Raw genomic sequence first — 14,785 nt, 5'->3', positions numbered from 1 at the left:
GGTGGGCTAGTGGCAAATGTGTAGAAACTCTCAGTCTGCCCAAACTAACAGGTACACTCCCACCTCCTTTAGGGATCTTTGCAGTGACTGCATGGTCAGTAACAACTAGGGTATGCATCTCATGGACCAGGCTCAAGGTCTGGCGTCCTCACCTCGTCGGACAGGCAGAGATTTCAAAATGTGGTGAATGGTCATACACCAGTGTGGCACACCTTATAACCTTTGCCACTCTGGAAGGATGGTGGGCCACCCACCAAGCTATAAATCAGTCCCCCAGTCACCTGCTACCAGGAAATCTTCACAGAATAAATAATTGATCTCTTCATTGAAATAACCAATCACAAGACCATAGCAATTAGGACCAGATTGGTCCTAATTGCTATGGTCTTGTGATTCTGTTTTATATGGGCCACAGAAGAACTATAAAAGAAGAAACTAAGATCAATTCAGAGAGAAAGATAAGGAATCATTAGATAAGGAAGTATCTATAGGAATTCAAGGTAAAAGAGACGCTTAAAAACAATTTAAGAGCTTTGTGAGAAAACATACTGCAAAAACTCTGGAATTGTCTGGTAAAAGTAATTTATTGGAACAGCAAACATAAGTTTCTTTAGTACAGCAGCTGTATCCAGCTATGACTGCAATACAGTGTAAACTACATCTTACAAGTCACTAAAATTTAGGGAAGCAGAATGAACACTGCAAAGAACAGGGAATTGCAATGTGATAATAAAAATGAGTCCGGAGTGGCCCAGCCATCGAGTCTCATTAAAAATAAACCAGTAACAGCAGTGTTGTCCTGCAACAGTGTTCTTCTAAGCTGAGTTTTACTAATATGGATATTTGAACAATATAGCACCAATTAAATAAATTAGGTAAACTCGGTACTTCGATAACATTTTAACAAAGCTGAACGTTTTCTAAATATAGTTAACATTTATGGTAAAATGGTCATCTATTTACATACATTTCTTTTGGCTGGAAAGTTAATCCATCGACTTTTTTTCTTGCTGGAAAACTACTTAATAGAAAAAAAAATTGTTTGGCTCACTGGCATTTTATATGGCAACTGAATATAATTGCCCCCTAGAGGACATTTTGAGAACCGAGTGGAACTAAACCAATACAACATGCAGCATGCAATCCTTCAAATACAGAAGCTGGAGACAGGAATTCTCCTTTGTTAAGTACAATGTAAAAATGTAAGTTATAATGAAAAGTACAACATCTTCTCCATTACCAGAAATTCTCGGTTTGCAAAATATTCAGATATTTTTTGTTTTTTTTCGTAGGCACAAGTGTACAGGTATGGCAACAAGTATATGTCTTCCTGAGAATGAGTATTCCATGGACTGTGGTTAAACTCCCCTACTAGACGCCTCAACTCCCTTACAGTGCTGGTTCTAGAGGAAGGCAAGAGACAGTAGGTCAGAGCCCTAGCAGGGCACCAGGTTGTTCTTACAGGAAATAAATGGGACCATCTTGTCATGGGAAGGCAGGGTGTTAAGATGGGACTTCACCTAGGGCTGCTGACCCAGCTCCATTGGTTACACACAATGCTATCCTCACAGTATAAATCTCTTCATAACTTTATTAAGAGCAAAACACACCTGATGGTGTATTTTTAAGGCTTGGGTTCACCACGGCTAAAATAGAACTAGGAGTATCTAAGGGGCTTTCTGCAGAACCTGTGAGATGCTGCATCTTTATTTTGAACAGCATTGTTATTTAGCCAAGTGAACCAAAGGGATGCTTGGCTTGCCAAGGCCTGTCTTGGTGCTATCATCATTAACAAGAAGGATGGCCAACACCAAACTAGCAATTCGGCCAAGTGCCTCAATTCTCCTAATTCTTCTCAAGGCCTTCTTTAGTAATTTGCTCACTTGTCATCTAATTATCATTAGGTCATATGCATAAATTAACTGGAAAAAAACTGTTATGTGAAGTGGGGTGTTTGCTCCTAACATCAGAATGTGTTTTTGATGTTCTGGCAAATGATAGGGCTAATAAAACCCATCTCTTTCCAACTTACAGTGTGCAAAATATCCAGTGACTGGGCCATTCTACAACAGATATGTGTGTAATGAAGAACAATCGGAACAAATGTACGTGCCCATGTGGATATGCAGGTATCGTCCTGATGGGGAGGTTTGTGTATTCACACTGATTTTCCTTATAGATGGTTTAGCTTTCCAAGTGATGCAACACTTGACATACAGTTGTCAGTCGAATGTTTGTTCCAGCATCGGCTGCTAACCTGGTTCACTGGAGGGACATTTCAAATGTAAACTAATGACAATAACATGTAAAGCTATGAAGGTACTTTGCCAGCCGAAAGAGCTAAATATCAAAGCAAATATGCACACAATGCCATTGGAAACGCAAAGAATGGACTGTATGCTGCACAGCTGCGGAGTACAAATACTGCAGGTAAGAAAGACAGGTTTGTTCATTCTGATTTTTATTTTTTTGTCTTATTCATTTTTTTTTGGTTTCCTTGGGTTTCTAATCAGCAAGTGTCCACAGATGACCTCAGCCTTTAAGAAAATGTACCCAATATCCTCGCGAGTAAGAAAGGGGCGAGGCCGGCTTCCTGGTATCGTCCTCTTTTACGCCTGTAGAGATGCTCTGCTGCTGTAGAAGTCAGGGATCGGCAGACCGGTATGTAGTGTTACCTGCAGAAAAAAACATTCAACAATTGTTTATCTTTAATATCCTATGTAATGCAGCCATATACTAAAGAGTGTACTTATAGCATTCCTAGAAGGCAACAGGTGACATTTCACCTATTAACATCTTGTCAAAGTTAACCACTTCTACTTTTGCAAACCTACCTGTCGCAGTAGTAACATTTATCAGTTAATGCAGCAAGTGCTAAGTTACCTCACGTTCTTTGGAGTCACCTCATATACTCTACAGTACATAAATAAACACCCTGACTCACAAGAAGATGAGCACCAAACTACATGCAAATCCAAAACACCTACAAAAGAGTACTGCAAATGTGTGGAGGTGCAGAACTGAGGAACTAATGGCTTACTGTTGAGAAGATCTCACTACCTACCTAGTGTGTTTGGAAACAGGGTCTTATTTAAGATCGTCCGAACCAACGCTAAAAGCCTTCTATGGTGAATGAAGACAGAGTATCTGAAAAATGTATTTTATAACTCGTGCAGTGGAGGAAAGTGAAAGCCTTAAAAAGGCCATGCAGTGAATTATCTCACAAAAGGTTTCAAAACCCCAGCTGACATAATAAAAAAACACTTTCTAAAATGCCTGTTGTTGGTGACTGTTAGTGTAAGAGCATACCTCTTTTTGCATGATGACCTAATTCTTTGGACTGACATTGCTGTTTTTTGCCTCTGTGCACTGGGACTCTGCTACCCAGAACCAGGGCATGTGTTCTGACCCTGACAAGATGATGAAATTGGCCCTACTCGTAATTGGCACATTTAACTTACCTATAAGTCTCTAATATATGGTATGAAATGTACCCAGGGCCTGTCAGTTAAATGTCACAAATGGAATGCTGAACGTATTGTACCACCACTGAAGGGACAATGCATACGTGACTGTAGGCCTGCCACAGTTCAGTGACAAGGTCCCAGACTATATTGTCACTGACTGGATTTTTCATAAATATTTTACAAAAGCTATATTTTAAAAAGTCACCTTTAACTTGACTAAAGCCTCCAGAAGCCCATCATTTGCATGGGCTTCCAAATGTCACTGAGGAGCTAAATTGCTGAGATGTAAACTTGCTCTCATAGCTGAGACAAAGGCCTTGCTTGAGTGGTGTTTTTTTCTTCCCAAAGGATGACTATCTGGGCTGCTCACAGGAACATAACTTCAAAAAGGCCTACCCTATCACAGGCAGATGTAGCTAACAGCTGGGTCTGTCCCCTTCTTTTGTTCCCATAGCAGTCAGGTACCAATCCTAGTGGGAGAGTAGTTGCCCCTCAGAACTGGTTTTGAGCAACCACAGAAGAGGGGTTGCGCATTTCCCTGTCCATACCTCTAGGGCAGAGGTCTTCAAAATGGGGGGCGAGCCCCCCTTGGGGGGCCTCAAGTGATCCCAGGGGGGGGCGCCAAACTCTGGCCAAAAGAAATATTATGCAGATAACATGCCTTTGTTTTAAGCAGAAGCATATTATTGCAGTTTTAAAAAGGTAACAGTACTTAACTGCAATGTTTAAATAGGTTTACACCTATTTAAACATTGCCATCTTTCTAAAATATTGTGAAAATTTCTGAGGGGGGGCCCAATGATTTTTATTTTTCAACTGGGGGGGCGCGGCATAAAAAAGTTTGAAGACCACTGCTCTAGGGTATGAAAAGAAAGTTTGTGCCATCTTAGTTTTTGTAGAGAGGGCACTGTGGTGTTATTTGCAGTAGAGCACACAGTGCAGAAAAAGTGGGTAGGGTTACCCCTTGGAACGTTTTCCCTATTGGTTAGGGAGAGACCGAAGTCACTCTACCCACAGGTTTGTGCTGGGCATAAATGTGGCATCCCTGGGAAACCTGGTCATGTGGAAGACAGAAGAAGGACTACACCTGCTGTTGGTATATGTGAGGAGAACGCTAAGGGCTGCTCCTACTTGTACCCAGAACAATGAAGTAGACTCCAAGGGTCACTTGGCTAACCTCATGTTAAACTACAGGGACACAAAAGCTGCAAGAAGCCCACATTCCTGAAATACCCCAGCTAACAAGTTACAACTGGACTAGCCTTGGACACTGCTGGTGGCTCCTGCTAGAGTGACTCTTGACTCCCAAGTACTGTTCCTGAGATCCTGGAACCTTTGGCTGGTGCCAGAGTGTTCTTCTCCTGCCTCAGAAATATTTTGCCCAGAGAACCGGCAATGGACTGGGTCCAACCTGCCAACCAATCCGCCGAGGGTGCATTGCATGTGGGCCTGAATTCGCCATAGCTCTCACTACATTCTCTGCTCGACTTGGGAATCTGCAACTCACTTTGTGCCTCTATTGACAATGACCTGACTGATGCCGAAGACCTCAAGGATGATGAAACTCAAAGTTCTCCCGGTGGAGCTTTTTCTGTAAAAACCAGCGGTTTCTGAGAGGGTCTATCCCAACACCAGAGTTTGTTGATGTCAAGCCCCTTCTCTTGGCTCCAGCGCACAGTGTGCTTTCCCTGAAGGCTGTCGACGTCGGAAGGTAACTTTTCCACTGGGACGAACCTGGTCCTTGTATCTGACTCACACGCCATTGCAGTCAGCCTGGAAAACATCCCCTTGTTTCAGTCTAGTATGACCAGTTGCCTGCGGCTGGAACTTTTTGCTTTTGGTGCTCTCTTTATTTAAAACTTTAGAAATTCACATCTGCTGTTCCCCTCATGGGAGTTTTTTCATTTGTATGTCACTTTGTTCAGAAAATGATTCTCTATTTTTAACAATTGGAGTAGGATTGTTTATTGTGTTATGTTTTTAACTATTTTGGTACTTCTAAATGCTATACAGATTTTCTTACATTAAGTCTGTCTGCACTGTGCCGTAGCTATCAGGGGTTGAGCTCTGGTTTAAATTACGGAAATCTTTACGGGACCTAACAAGAACAGTGACATTATTAGTTACGGTGGACTACCACTCACCCCAATTAAGACACTTTCTCACAGTTAGCAATGCAGGACTGAGCAAAGAGATTTTGTCTGCACTGCATGCCCCATTAAATTGAAGCTGATCATTAGTGCAGACAGAGGCCATCATTATGACTTCGGCGGTCTTTTCCTAAGAAGTCCGAAGCCACTGGTGCCAGAAGACCACCATATTACGAGTATTGAAGGATTTCTGCCACAATTTGGACGGAAATCCTACAGAGTCACGCTGGCGGTCGGAGGCGCAGGGCGGTTCCACTGCAAGCCCCGCCCCACCAAAAGGACTCCGCCAGCCATATTACGACCTATAATATGGCCTGGCTGTATCCTGATGGCAGGGCGCTGCCGGCAGTGGGAGCGCAGGGTCCCGCCCCCTCAGGGAGGAGCACCTTGTCGGACAAGGTAAGTTTCCGCCGCAAGGGGAGGAGGGTGGGGTGTGTGAATGGATGTATGTGAGTGTGTGTATGCATGTCATGAATGGGGAAGAGAGGGGGATTGTTTGTGCATGCATGTGTGTGTGTCTGTGTAAATGTGGTGATGGCGATGCGTGTGTGGGTGAATATAAATGCTGGGTCTGAGTGTGTGTGTGCATGCACATAGACAGGGGTAGGGGTGTGTGTATGTATGCTGAGGAAAGGAGGGGGTGGGGATGGAGTGTGTATGCGTGTCAATGGGGGTCAATGTAGTGAGTGCGTGTGTGAGTGGAGGTGTGTGTGTATGGATTTGGGGGTGTTGCGTGTGTGTAAGGGTGTTGTGAGTGTGTGCGCATGAGTATAAGGGTGTTGTGAGTATGAGTGAATGAGTGTCAGGGTGTGCATGCCTGTGGGTGCGTGTGGGTGCATGCGTGTATGCAGGGGGGTGGGGGTAAGTACGGGGTTTGGGGTGGGTGGGGAGTGAGTACGTGTATGCGGGGGGTCACTACTGGGAGTGGGGGGGTGGGGTTACTGGGGGTTCAGGGAGGTGGGGGTAGGAATGTTGTATGGGAAGGGGTAGTGGGGGGCTCTTGGGTGGATAGGGGTGGGCGAGTCGTGTACTGGTGACAGGAATGCAAATTTCTGTCACTGGTAGCCTTTCTGCCAGGAATTTCGTGGCGGGGCTACTGCCACTAAATCCCTGGCGGAAAGGGGACTTGTGATACCGCTGGCAGTATTGGGTGGACCGCTGGGTCAGAGATTCTGATTTCCGGCCAGTCTGTCCACCCACCCTGGCAGTACCAGGGGGGAAGTGACCAAACGGACACACTCATAATGTGGTGGTCTTCACTGATGGCTTGTCGGCGGTGATACCGCTACCACAGCTCTGGCGGTCTTCGGAGCGCCAGGGTTGTAATGAGGGTCAGAGTGTCATCTTCTGGCAGTAGAGGTGACATTTTCACTCTGAATCTATGAGAAAGTTGTGAAGCATTCGGATTGTTTTGAAGAGGGCTCTTTCGGAATTTACCCTTTTGGAAAGGGGTTTGAGTTTGTGATTGATGGGTGTATAGTCTGTTAAATAAGAAAGATCATCATATTGCCAAATACATCATATTCACTCCACTTGTTTTTAATAAGACTGATTTGGGCTACACGGGCATTCCAAAAATGTGAATTAGAGGCATTAATATGAGTCAGATATTAGGGTGGGCATCAGTTCAAGGTCTTTGACTCCTGACCACTGTATTGTAGATGCCTTTACGAGTCTGTACCGTGGAAGTGCGGTATAAATAGACTGCAGGGAGATATGATTATGCAGTAAGCCTCATGCTGGGAAGCAAACAGACCTGTGAAGGCAAACAATTCAAATGATGTAGGTATCAGCAGAGACCACATTTCTAGTGGTCCTTGCTAAGTTAAAATCTGTGAGGATGAATATCTGCAAACTGCTGGATAAACTTCGAATATGCATGCCTCAGGAATGACTGACCAGAGATATCGACATGCACTTTCATAATTTTTTGTAATACAATTCAATAAAGCACTAGTGGGAAATGATTCGATTTAGGTTTGTATGTAAAGGTTATATGAAGTAGTTAGCATTTATGGATCAAAAACATAATTTGAAGAGCTGCATAAATGCATGAATGAATGTGAGAACATTACTAACTAAAAACATAGTGGGCAGTAATTTTATCATAGCAAGTTCTTTGATTTAAATATATGGAAACTTGAGTCTCTACATTCAGGTCCAGATTTATTGGTGTTTTGCGTTGCCCTTGCAAAGGGGTACAACGACGTAAAACTTAAGGGAGTTTTATCAAGCCACGGAAGCCCGCCTTGCATGGCCCAGTGTGGGTTGATAAATCTGAATAATGCAAGGCAGAGCAAATCACTGCCTTGCGTTCATCCATCCTAGGGAGGCATTACATGGGTGGAGCGTGGGTGTTCCCATGCGCAAACCCATGTATTGTTGTGCATTTCCAAATAACCATTAGTGGTAGACCTGGAAATGCGTCAAAATGCTCAGCCTCCCAGGGGAGGCGTAACGAGGAGAAATAAGTGTATTTCCCTCGTTTTTTCAGCTTTCTATGTGTGCTGCATTGTGCCGCATATGTAGAAAGAGGAAATTGAAGGTGTCCCTTCCTGAACAAAAACAGTCCTGCTTACAACACAGCACCCTTGCACTGTGGTGCAAGGGTGTCTGTGTTAGCCCTAGGCAAACAAAAGTGCACCAGGGTTTGGAAACGACAGGAATGGGCCGTATAATGTTAAACACTGGACATTCCTGCCCTTTGCCTTTCACTCAGCGCAGCAAGGTGGCTTGTTGGTTGCGTTAATTTTTGGTAAACACAGCCCTTGTATTATTTCATATGGGACTTTTCTCCGGTTTTATCAAAGGTGATATTCTGTCATTGAGGCCTATTTTACTGATGGTGGTTATAATGATGAGTTTATTGATGAGGGACAAAGAGCCTTGAGGTAAAGGTCTGAGAAATCTAAGCACTCAACAGCTCCTTCAGGGCCCTCAAACTGCTCCAGGAGAGAAATAAATGCAACAGTTGCCTTACACTGCTGGCCATTATCAGAGAACAAGACTAAAGGCATATAATTCACAGTAGAACAGACATTGGAAGTGGAACAGGCAGATTTTCCTAATTGCCTTTGTACCAGAATACCAGAATATGGTATTTTAAATATGGCGACAATTGTGGTATTATGAATTGTGGTATTATGAAAGAAAAATGTCTACAGGTTTGCTGTTCCGAACTCCTCCTCTACATACCTTAATGATCTATGTATAATTTCAAGGTATGCAGAGGTAGAGTTATGAACCAGATATTGATACTTAACCATGTATACCCAGCTTCACAATATTGAGATAGCTGGTATTTTGGCTGCAATGTTGCGATAGCAGGCATACAACCACAGCACGTAGGAAAAGTTCCTGATCATTTCTGAAACATAGTCAGGGAACATATATGTCACTCTGAGGTGACAAAGGACAGGCATGCACTGTGGAAAGTGCACTGCAGGAGGTCTGCCTTCCTTCGACTGCCGGGTTGTAAAAAACGTGTTGACTTAAGGTGGGCGAGCCACTGAAGCCACATGGCTGGCTCTGCAATCATTCATGGCCGCTGCCTTTCAAGGTGCAAGAGGCCCCTCCAACAGGAAATCACTTTCCCTACAAGTCAGAATAGAACCAAATCCTCCCTTAATTTGAATGGAGCTTGATTTTGTGATCTTGTTAAATAATGGTTTCCATGTCCCATTGCACCGATTAACTCGGGCCACTGGACGTCACCGGTGCTCATGTTTTGGGACCGAGGCTTATCGGAATTTGACCCGGAGGAGCAAGGAAGAAAAATGCAGAAAAGGGAAAAAAAGAGGACGAAAAAGAGAGGAAAGAAGATGTAAAGTGTAAGGTGGTGGAAGAAACAGGCGGTGGAATCGAGATTAGACAGTGTCAGTACTTGGCGTTCAGGTACTCAGGCGGAAGGCTCATAGGAAACACTTCCAGGCGCTACTCTGCACTTGCTTCTTCATGGCACCACGGCAGAGATCATACTCACCTGAGGCCCGGCGCTACATGAAGCCTGGAGGGTCTGCAGTGGCCTGTTACAACAGGACCAGGCTGTGTCAAAACAGAAGCAGACTGTCATAGCCACTGCCTGGTTATATACCGGAAACAGGCTCCATCTTCCAATCAGGAAGGGAATAGTTTATCGTTCGAATATTTACACACAATGGAACATTTCTTTGAAACAAACTGCAGCCTCTGGTTTTACCTTCAGTAGCTCAGTGTCAGTGAGTAGCATGCCTGGAAAATGCATTTCTGGATTCCCTGTGGGCTCGCACTCAGGGTCCAAACAGAAGAGAACAACACGCTCCTCCTCCTAGGGAAGTGCCTTGGGGCCTCGTCAGCAGTAGGAAACGCTACATAAGTGCAATGTAAATCACATTGTTCATTTTACACAAGTTAAAGAAACCTGTCACCCAGATGCCTATGTGTGTTGGGTATCTCTGGTTAGTCTCCTACGGTGGTTAAAAAACCTTTTTAGTGGTTTACTTTTTCTCACGAATGTGTACTCAGTTAATTGGTATAGCTGAACTGCGGTTTTATTTAAAGCATTTTTCGAACCATAAATGCAAATGTCTGTGTTTTAAGAGGTGACGTTTGAAGCAATTATTCTCTGTTTTACTAACAAAGTGAATTTAAGGCTTTATAATTTAATGAGTTGTCTTAAAGTGGACCGTAGTTGATGTGCGCTTTTTCAAAATCAACCGTTTCATCCTAAATTCGTAGATTCATAGACATGCCTAATATTATTGTTTATCCTGGTTAAAGGAATTATCAATTTAACGCAATTGATGTTTTATATCCATGTTTTAGTGCGCGTTTTTCTGACTGTATTAGCAAAAAAAAAGTGTTATTACGAATCTGGTGGATGTCAACGGTGTAGTCACTTTCCACAGGGGCAGTGTCAGAGTTTTGAAAGTAAGTAAAGGGATTTTTTGGGGATTGACCGAAGTCCTGTGTGATCCAAGCTGCAATTGACACCCTGTCCTTACTCACTTTAGAGGTGGCACTACAAGGTCATGATTTAGAAGTCCAAACTTGAGTTATTAGAGTCAATGTGTACCATTTATTGAGGATCACGTTGAAATATTACTAACCAAAACTATCCAGGAACAGTGTGCACTTCCTTTCATCTTATACACCTGGCTCTGGGATGGATAGTGTGCCCTCTTACCTTGCCCTGCACCTAGCCCCGTACCTCCAGATGTGTAGTAGCGGACTCTGTGTGCGGTCTGTACCTCTAAAACCTGAAATGCATTGGCCTTACTCTTGCCCTGCTCCCAGTTTTTCTGACCTCAGTTGTCCGTTCCAGAACCAGAGACTCACTATTTTTATTGTTAAATCTGAGGCGTACCACTTGTATCTGACATGGCGGCCTCCTTGATTTCTTGGATCTGCAGGGTGGGTGCTATTCCACAGAATCAAAGGGTTCTCACTAGAATCCACAGATTTTAGAAAGACGCCTTATAATTCTTCTCCCATCTTCTTTTCTGTTCTGTCACGCTCACAGATATTCAAACATTATGGGGCATGTTTACTAAGGACTTGTGTTGTCCCCGCATGATGCAGGTGGCCTTAAATAGCATTTACAAAGCCATGCAAGGAGTGATTTGTTCCACCTTGAGTGCTTTGTAAAGAACATTAATGCAACACAGCAGCTTACACAGTGATGCGTTACATTTCATTGTGGTAGGCATGCCATGTGTGGATCATGGGCATTTCCATGCTTTCACCCCTGGACTTTGATGCAATTCCACATTTACTAAAGGAACCAAACCTAGGATTCCACATACATGTTGCGCCTTCCAGAGAGAGATGTAATGAGGAGACATATTTTATTTGTCCTTGTTATTACCGCTTTCCATGTATGCTGCGTTCTGCACACATGATGCGTTGCACTGTGTTGCCTGAAAGATTATTAAATCTTGCCCAACATATGTCACAAAATGATGGATTTGGCTATCTGTGAGACTTTGAGAGGGAACTGGGAATCCTGCACCATGTAACCATTTATTTTTAGTGAGTATATCTGCAATTCTATAATCTCACACACATCCTTCTTGGGGGCCAGAGAATGCTCCCCTACAAGAAATGAGTCCTGGTGTGGATGAAAGGAGGAGCCTGTCAAACATAGGAAACGAGACTAAAGCTGGGAGTTTCCTGGAGGAGATTCATGCAATGGCTCATCTGTAAGAGCCATGTCTTCTCCAAGGAGAGGGAGTAAGGGGCCTCCATGCAAATGACTATAAGTGCATTCCGGGGAACAGGGAATGAGGGGGTGTTTAATGTACTCCTTCTGAAGATAGAGCGGCATTCGCTTTCGAATGAAGGGGGCAGCCTGGAGGAGGCAGGTAACCCCATTGAATCTGACTGTGCGCTCGTGGGTCCGACGTCTTAGTTCATGGCTCTTCTCTATGGCTCCTCAGACTGGGCTTTGCTAAGCTAACAGTATCAAAATTCAAAAAGGGGCGGTCTGGGTGTCTCTTAATTCATAAAGGTGTTCAGAGAAAAAATTCCGAAAAGGCTACATATCCCAGTCCTCTTCATCTCAATACTCCATTGTTTTCACAAGGTCAGAGGATCGGGTCTGCAAGGGACTTCAAAGCTACAGTTTGCTAATCATGTTCAGCTTACAGTAACCAACAAGAGGCAGAATGCAGGTCTTCCTTAGCTATTTAGAACACACTTTTGCACAAACAGCATTGTGAGGGTGTAAAAGAGGGCAGCTTTGAAAGTCCATACGTTTATGCTCTTCCGAATGCACCTACAGCATTTAGTTTGTGGCTCTAATGTTAACAAAATGGCAGTGGATAGTCACTGAAGTTACATTTCTGAATGGGGAGCAGAAATACACCATCTCTATAAACAATAATAATAAATGACCATACCTTCCACTGCAGCAAAGTTTTTAGAAATACAATTATAGGTGGTTTAGCATTGGAAGCATGGGACCACAGTCCTAATCCAATGCGGTAAAAAACTCCTGAGAAGAGAAGCACAGCCTAGATATGAGCACGAATCGCATTCAATGGAGGCGGCAAACTTTTAATTCTCCAAGCAAGACTGTGTCAGATGATGCTACAGGGGAAATAAACATTATTCTAGAATTCCAGTCCACTCTTTCACCAGGAAAATGAAATAGCTATCCTTGTTAAGGTCAAGAGTTGGTCCAGTATGGGCCTTCTGCTCTGCCCGCATGGTACCAGAATGTGCTGCGTGTCGTTAACCTCTCACGAGGGGGGTTATTTCACACTCAAGGGGGTAACCAAGGCTCGAGCCGAGCTTGGGCTGAATGCCCAGTCTGGACAGTAGAGCCAAAGACGAGCCAAGCCAAGCATCCTGGATGCTGCCATTTTCCCTCTCTAATGCAGCTCTAAAAGACAGGAAACACCAAACAAATGGCAGCTGAGTGCATTAAATCTAAAAATATACTTTTGTACTGTGTGTGTCTGCAGCCGAGACGAGCTGCGATTCACAGGGGTCTCACTGAAGAGTTATAGCTGGAGAACAGCCACTACAGCATGTCAGTCCTCTTCATTTTACTAATAGATTAAATAGCGGATGTTGAGGTTCTGACCCCCTCCCTTTTACCTGTTTGTTAAGTCAGGGGAAGGCGGAGATATAAATATAAAAACAGTCACCTGTCTTCCACTATACTTAACTTTGTGCTTTTTAAGCAAAGAAAAATTGACATGTTATATAAACATCATGTAACATTTAATGAACATCTAATTCTTGTTTTTATTGGACATGAAACACTAATTTAGGCCTGAGCTAGTTTAACAGAAAGCATTGTCTTTTGGTGGTAAAAGGGTGAGGGAAAGAGATATTCATCCAGTGGCTGAGCTGCACAAAGTGTAACTTGGAAACCCATGGTCAGTTCCTGGCTTCCCTACTTCACTGAATTGTGTGATCCTAAGCAAACCAATTCACTTCACCTCGTAAGGTCTGCAGATGCTCTCCCCTCCTCCCATCAGAGGAGTAGTGCCATCTACCTGCAGAGGATCTGTGTGTGAAGTACATCTTCAGGTGTGGTGGATACAATCTTATCCCGGATCAGATTTATTTCTGTGCATCATAAGCATTCATCTCTTTGTGCCCATATCCACCACTGCCTCCCAAGGTTGTCCAGAGCAGGAAAAATGAGTGATGGCCATAGCACCCCAAATAGGATGGGCCATCGGCCTCTGTGACCCAGTAGCCTGCTGATGGGTCAGTTTGTTTCCGATGGCGGAGGTAGGTTGGAAATCTGGCACTTTCCCAAGCTCTACATGAGGCTCGGGAAGTGCAGGTTTGGCAAAGCGGGAGGCCTGCTAATTCATGGCAGAGCTCCTGCTTCATCAAATCTAAGATGACTCCTTATATCTCGGACTTTATCCAAGGTGGCAATGTGACTTGGAAGAGTTTGAGAGTACACAGAAACTTGCACATTTTGTTGGTGTTCTACTACTTTGTAAAGTATTCCAATCCTGGAACACCCACTAGTGAGCAGAGCTGTACAGGTTCACACTATATTGGTGTAATATTATGTGTGAGTAAATAACGCTTTGAGTGTAAATTCACATTCTGTGAATACAAAATATGAGCTCACATCCATGTGAACTCGTGTTGCATGCATAATTGTAAACAGCGCACAGCTGCGTGTGTAAAAAGTGCTAATTTCATTTTTCTTATTTTTCTGTTATTTTCTCAATGGGAAACCTACGTTTTCCTTGAGGAAACCTCTCTCCATAGACCCTGGAAAGTGTGGGGAGTGTTGGCTCTCAGTCACCGCTAGTGAAACTGATTTTCTACTGCTCTCGAGAGGAGTAAATCTCATATTTGCAAGATGGGAACGAGTTGAGAAAAAGTTTGTGAATATCCTCATATAAGAACATTTGTGGAGGTTCACAAAACGTAAGGTCCCAGGAACGGCCACTGGCTCCCACTTGTGAGATATTTACTTATTTGTATGTGATACAAAGGAAGTTTGTGTTTGTAAGCTGAGCTAACAGTTGCAAATAGCTTTATGAATCCGACATGAATAAAACCCATATTTTCATTTGGCACTTGTTTGGTGCATATTGTGTCCCCACATCTACCGAGTATTGTAGCACAATGATCACACGTCACCAGTGCTGCAGTGCACACATATATGATTATGTTTATTAGCTGGTATCACCAAATAAAGGATTGGAT

The 14,785-nt window shown here is 43.6% G+C and overlaps 1 protein-coding gene across 24 annotated transcripts in view; it reads right to left on the bottom strand.

Moving 5' to 3' along the window:
• Window positions 1-567: 567 nt before the first annotated feature.
• TRIM9 (tripartite motif containing 9) overlaps window positions 568-14,785 on the bottom strand; it is a 325,658-nt gene continuing 311,440 nt past the window's right edge. For all 24 annotated transcript variants that reach the window (XM_069208656.1, XM_069208654.1, XM_069208660.1 and 21 more), the window contains one exon: window positions 568-2,675. In XM_069208656.1, the coding sequence (XP_069064757.1) occupies window positions 2,610-2,675 (66 nt within the window). In that variant the 3' untranslated portion in view covers window positions 568-2,609. The remainder of the gene's footprint in view (window positions 2,676-14,785) is intronic.

This window comes from Pleurodeles waltl, chromosome 9 (assembly GCF_031143425.1).
Source record: "Pleurodeles waltl isolate 20211129_DDA chromosome 9, aPleWal1.hap1.20221129, whole genome shotgun sequence".
Lineage (NCBI taxonomy): Eukaryota > Metazoa > Chordata > Amphibia > Caudata > Salamandridae > Pleurodeles > Pleurodeles waltl.
This window is presented reverse-complemented; position numbering and strand designations above follow the sequence as displayed.